This window comes from Cyanistes caeruleus, chromosome 2, assembly GCF_971803275.1.
Source record: "Cyanistes caeruleus chromosome 2, bCyaCae1.hap1.1, whole genome shotgun sequence".
NCBI classification, from domain to species: Eukaryota; Metazoa; Chordata; class Aves; order Passeriformes; family Paridae; genus Cyanistes; species Cyanistes caeruleus.
The window spans coordinates 26,897,310-26,903,991 of record NC_141702.1 but is presented as its reverse complement, the minus strand read 5'-3'; the positions used below and the strand labels follow the sequence as shown (position 1 = coordinate 26,903,991).

Sequence of the window (6,682 nt, the reverse complement as noted above, 5' to 3'; positions counted from 1 at the left end):
AAAGATAGTAACTTCCCAAAGCACCCTGTTCCAAAGCTTGACTATTCTTTCAGTGTGTAAATTTTTCCTATATCCAACCTAAACCTCCCCAGTACAACTTAAGACTATTTATTCTTGTTTTGTCATTTCTTACCTGGGAGAAGAGACCGACGCCCATCTTGCTACTACCTCCTTTCACGCAGTAGTAGACACGCAGGTCTCCCCTGAGCCTCCTTTCCTGCAGACAAAACAACCCCTGCTGCTTCATCCACTCCCTCTAGGACTCATTTTCCAGACCCTTCACCAGCTCTGTTGCCCTTCTCTGGATTCAGTCTAGGACCTCAATACCCTTCATGCAGTGAGGGGTCCAGAATTGCACACAACACTCCAGGCAGGCAATCCCTGCCCTGCTCCTGCTGGCCACACTAATGCTGACACAGGCCTTCTTGGCCCAGCCTTGCCACTGGCCTTCTTGGCCACCTGGGCACATGCTGGCTCATGTTCAGCTGCTGACAACAAAACCCCCGAGGTCCTGTTCCATTGGGCAGCTTTCCAGCCCCTCTGACCCCACCCTGTGGCACTGCCTGGGGTTTTTGGGCCCAAGGGCAGGAACCAGCACTTGTCCTTGTTGAGCTCCACTCAAGTGGTCTTGGCCCATTGACCCAACCTGCCAGATGCCTCTGAAGAGCCTTCCTACTCTTCATCAGACCAACATTCCCACCCAGACTGGTTTCATCTGCCCACGTTCCATGACCTGTCTTAACTCAGACAGATATCCTTCAGTTTTATTTCCTGGCTTTTAAATTTTATCTCAGTGGATTTAGAACATCCATGTCACAGAAATATGGGTGTGTCCCAAGCAAGCATAGCAACGATGTTCATCAACATGAGCACAAAACAAGTAGAATGCAGCTGTGAAAATACAAATCACAAATACACTATGTACAAGATGATTGATGCAAAAGTTGATTTTACCAAATATAATAGAATATACATGTAAATAATTTCATTTTAAGTACTTGAATCAGTGGAGCTGTTCCACATTCCAAGACAATCATACTGAGTGTGACTTTAAATTGTTAACGTCCTTTCTTTTTCATTATCTTTGCTCCAATAAAATATTTCAGGCTTTTAATTTGTCAGGAGAGTGTAGGAGTATCATTACAGAAAGGTCTGGGTCAACTGCTCAATCTGGACTCCCTTCAGAGTTCTGACTCTTAATTTATTATATTTTTAAAGTGTATTAGAAAATTAAATCATTTTCCTTTGCTGTTTATATGAAGATCATAGCCCATATATCTTTGAAACATAATTGTCTCTTTTTCCAAATCTCAATAACAAAAAACCTGAAATGCAACAAATTTATTTTCAGTCTCTAAACACCTGTAGATGCCACAATGTTCTTACATTACACACTTCACCATCATGCCATGGTAATTTATTTATACACTCAGGTTTTAAAAAACTCCTTAAGTTGTTTTTCTGCCTGTTAATTTCTTCCAACTATTAGTAATAATACTTTTGTAATTGCATTAAAATACCAAGAATAACAGATTGTTTATTTTATTTAATGTATTACAGAGATACCAGTGTGATTGCTTGCCAGGATGGGAAGGAAAATTTTGTGAAAAGGAATCAAATGAATGTAATTCAGAGCCTTGTAGAAATAATGGCACCTGCATGGACCTTTTCAATAGCTATCGGTAAGTGTTGCACATTGTCACAATATGGTCATCTTCCAGGATGACTGTGCTACTGCATCCAAACATTATTTTGTTTCCCAGCTTGGGAAGGAAATGTTATTACACAAATGAGCAAATGACTTGTATTATGGATACAGTGCTTCACTGTATTTTCATGTGAAACCAGCAGATATAATTAACAGTATATGTAAAATTAAAAAAAAAAAAAAAAAAAAAAAAATTATTTTAAAAAACATTTATCAAGTAACTTAGTTTGGAACTGTACTTTTTAAAAGACAATATAATTTCTGTTTCTGTCATATTTGCCTTATAAACACAAGAGAAGAGTAAAAGTGGAAAAAGAGTGGTAGTGGGAAGTTGGATGAGGAGATCGTATCATTGCTGCCACCTTGTGGCTTAAAATACCAACAAAATAGTAATTTTAAAAAAAATTGTTTCTCCTAAGACAGTGCATGAGGATTTGACACTAACCATATTATTTTTAACTTAAACGCCAGTCTTTATTTCATGCATGCATTTCTGGTTTAAAATTATTTTATTTCAGTAGCATGAAGATTAGGATTCCATAAACAATCTAATAACCAGTTTCTGTTCCATGAAGACAGGGTTTGTCTATTTTATAATGTTGATGCTAGAAGAGTCCTGTAAATTCTTAATGGACACTGATGTGGCTGCATGTATAGCTCAGTGTAATAACTGTACATGGTACATAGTCTAGTTGTTGCACAGTGATACAGACAATAATCAGAGGACACTAACTACAGCTGACAATGGATAAAGGATTCCCCAAACAGCCAAACATAACTAAGTTAAATAACATAGTATATATAATATTTTTGAAAGTTAATTTATGTCCAGAACTTAGCCAAAATGATTTGTTGTGTCCTAGAGCTGTATTTTTATGTGGTATCAAACTTCCTAGTTTGGTAAAATATTTTTGTTCTAACAACAGAAAGTGTAGCAATGTTGAGAAAACCTGATAAAATCTTTTAAATTGGTTTTTCACACTTTATGAAGTCTGTTGGAATGTAAAAATATTTGTTAAATATTTTAATTTTTTGTGGTTCTTATTTTTCTGATGCTTGAAGTTCTTTGTAGTCTACCACCCTCAAGGACAATTCTAGGTGAACAGATACTTTGCAGCCATGGATCTTTACCTGTCCTTACATTTTCCCAATTTTTCCAGCCTGTAGAAGCATTATATGTATTGAGGAAGGAAACAGGGCTTCTGATTTTACTCATATCTGGTTCAGTTACTTATGCACAAATTGAAGGATTTACTATTTTTTATTGAGAATAAAAATAATCAAGAATTACTTTTTCTAGATTTGGCAAATAATGAACTGCTACAGAAAATGTTTACAAGAAAATTGGTTTGAAGTGTAAGCACCAGGCATATTTTTTCTCAGAGCTATTTGTCCTAGGCATACCATTGAATCTTCATATACAAGGGGCAGGTTTCAGCAAACAAAACAATACCTTCAGAGATACCTAGAGTTGAAAGTGATTCTGAGACTTGACAACACTGAGGAAAATTAGTATAGATCAATGTTTTATTTTTATATTATAAAACAATTTCATTTAAATCATTAGAACTGTCCTTGATTGTACTCAGAGATGTTAAAAGACCATAATTACTCTTAATTTAAAAAATGTTTTGGTTTTTATTACCTTTGGTAGTACTTTTCTCTTAAAAGCTACATCAACAAGACCGAGTGTGTTAATGTAGCTAAGCAGTGGCAGTAACTGGTACCTGAACCTGAGGATATCCAGCCATGCCTTTAAACTTTAATGTAGTTTTTAAAACAGGATGACTGGATAACAATTGCCTAACAGAAAAGATCATTGAGGCTCTTGAGCAGTGCCCAGGCATTGTTTTGGACATGCATTAGTCTGGACCAAAGTCAGGCCAGCAAGTGCTCTGAGAATGCATCAGTGATAGGCGATGAAGTTTCCTTGCCCGTGGCCATGTTTTGGTACTGTTTATTTCCCTGCTGTAAAGTAATACTGCTGGCAGTAATACTCAGAATTTTCTGAATTTCTTTGAAATTGGCCACACCATGACTAGGATTTGATATCACTTACAACTTCAATTAATGTAAGGGATAGATAAATTTTGTGTTCTTTTATGCTTTGATAATCTTCATTAGTTTACTTTCTCTGAAATATTTGCAAGTCTAGATGAAAACATCGGTTTCTTAAAAATGAAGTAATTTATTGTGCCACAGCTTAAAAAATATATTTTTGTATAGAAAGAAAATGAATATAATGCAAAATGAAACATTTTCCTACCAAATTCAAATCTGTGATAAGACAATAATTATGCAAAACATAATTATTAATTAAAAACTTCACTTTTGAGTTTCACTTTTGATTTTATTTATCTGGGGCTATTAATTTTTTGAATCGTGAAATTAAAGCTATCTGGAAAAACAGAAGTATCAACAAATCTGTCACACTGAATACCTTTCTTTATGTATTCCATCATAGAATAATAAGCCACATCTCAACAGGAAAAAAAGAAAATAAAGCCTTCTCAGATGCATATTTTTATTTTAAAAAAACAGGTAAGAAAGATACTGAACCAGTAGTCAAGCTTGAATTGTTGGATGTGAACAGTTTTTAATACATCCCCTTTCATTCAACTTAATTTATGCTCAGCTGATAAAATGAGCAATATCTTTTTCTTACTTCTCAGTTTTCATTTTGGCACATGGCATATGGCAAATAGATTAATTTAGAAAAAATTCATGCATATATTTCCAGTACCATGTGACTTTAATTCTCATGATAACATGAAATCTCAAATTATGGCACTGAACACTTTTGGACAGATTCATCTAGTATCAACTGAATTAATTATTTATTCTCTATTGTACTGATAATTCTGAGGTTAGCCCTAGTAACATCAAATCCTATATTAAAACCCCTGAGTCTCCTTTGCTGCTACCAACTTGTAAGGAAAAATCAATTCTTTTTGCTAAATAACAGGTAAAAATTTTATGGATTAACTAGAGTTTCTAATGATGTAGAGTAATTTGGAACTTGTCTGTAATCATTATGATAATCAAACTTGGAGAATTAATCCAGTGTATTTCCAAAGTACTCAGTTTTTTCTGTATATTCACATTGAAATCCACAGATTCATTTTGTCATTTCTTATTGTTGAGCTTCCATTAAAGAATAAAAATGGTGCCTTGCAGCTGCTTTTTTGTTTATGACATACAAATAGACTTCACCATACTAAAGAGGAAATTAGACCTACCTAAGTATATTTTCTTATGTCATTTATCTATCTTTTATATTTAATGTTTATGTTTAAGGTTCAGTGTTTCCTTCAGTCGAGTGCAGAAAAGTTATCCTTTGTCAGCACTTGAATCCATCCACTAAGACACCTTTTTATTTCTCAGTGTAAACTGAAGTCCAGTTCTTCATGCTATCTTATCCACTCTTGATATCTTACTTTTGCAATTAGGACCCCTTGTTATTTTGTTTGTTTGCTTTGATTTGGAGACAGACATTTTTCCTGCCTGCTGATTCTTACCCTTGATACTTTACTTCTGGCATGTTTTCTTACATCCTGTTTGTGCAACTATATCACAGGTCTCCATTTACCCTTTCACAGTTATGGATATTATAAACCTGGCTGTGTTATAAAATGCTGAAACCTCTCCTTCCCACTAAGTTCTGCAAGAACAAAAGCTGGTAACTGCCAAGGTCACCTTAAAACTTGAGGCTCAAATTCCTTAAGCACTTCTGAGAAAATATTTCTAATATGTGCAAAAACATTGTCTGTATTTATATGCTCTCCATTTAAACTATTTTGTACTTTATCTTGTCCTGTAAGAGGCCATGGTTTTCCCACCTCCCTTTAGATTCCAGTTGAAAGAATAATTTGTGTTCATAGAAGATATTTTGAATCATTTCAGAACTCAAACTGTGCTAGTCTTTCCTAGCATTGTTTCTTCAATTAGTAACCATGCCATGATCATCTTTGTCTTTACTTAGATAATGATTTATGCCAGCTGACAGTTTGGATAACCATACTGTCAACCAGAGTTAGACTTATCCTGCCTCCTTGTTGTTGCTTTCTCAGTACATTTCCAAGTACAACATCTTGCCCTATTGCTTCCCTCTTTGCTCCTTAGCATTTGAAGCCACATCTTTTCAGTATAATAAAATAGTTATTCAATGTGTAACCTGTGCTAAACTCTTAAAGAAAAGACCAGTCTTAAGTCATTAGAATATATTCAGTGTCATACATATTTTAATTTCAGTACTATTACAGAAAATCAGTAATTTTTTTCCTCTTCTGGAAAGGATTTATTTGGAAAAACAAAGTCACAATCAGCTTCTGCATTTTCTCAGAAATACACAAGAATTGCTCTCTGCTGAGTTGTAGAAGCAGGTGATTCCTAGGTTTGCATGTGTAAATATCTGAAAGATCTATAAGTAAAAGCATGCCTTCTTACACAGTGTATTTTAAAGACATTCTCATCTCTAAATTAATTAGTTTAAAACTATCAAGAAATTCTAAAGGAAATCATGACATGATTATAATTTTAATGCTGCATTTAGTGTGCCTTTTATTCTTACTCACATTCCTTTTAACTACTGCTATACTCTCCCTTATTTTTTTTCCCCAAAATCAAGAAGCAGCTTTCCCATAGGTGAGTATAACCTTGGTATTTAATGGTTCCAGATGCCAAATGCTGAAGCATTTTATTGCAAGCAGCATCTCATATCTGCCATTTCTTCTGGGTTCTTTGGCCAATTCTCCCTCTCTTGCTATAGAGACATTTCCCAAAATATTTTTCTGTTTCATTTCTGGCTTATCTTTCATTCAGAGCTGTAGGTTTCTTTATTTCATCCCAATACCAGGTTATTTATGTATTTCTTATTCAAAACCATCATTAAAATATTTATATGGACAGTCAGGAGATTTACTAATGAATTAGCTAAAGAAATATGTGAAAGCACAAACGAGCATTTCTTCCACA

General features: G+C 34.5%; 1 protein-coding gene across 1 annotated transcript in view; it reads left to right on the top strand.

Annotated features, from left to right (window-relative positions):
* The first annotated feature begins 853 nt into the window (after nucleotides 1-853).
* Nucleotides 854-6,682, top strand: part of EYS (EGF-like photoreceptor maintenance factor) — a 454,013-nt gene continuing 448,184 nt past the window's right edge. Inside the window, exons 1-2 of the mRNA XM_023922426.2 lie at nucleotides 854-880; nucleotides 1,561-1,682. Coding sequence (XP_023778194.2) covers nucleotides 854-880; nucleotides 1,561-1,682 — 149 coding nt within the window. The remainder of the gene's footprint in view (nucleotides 881-1,560; nucleotides 1,683-6,682) is intronic.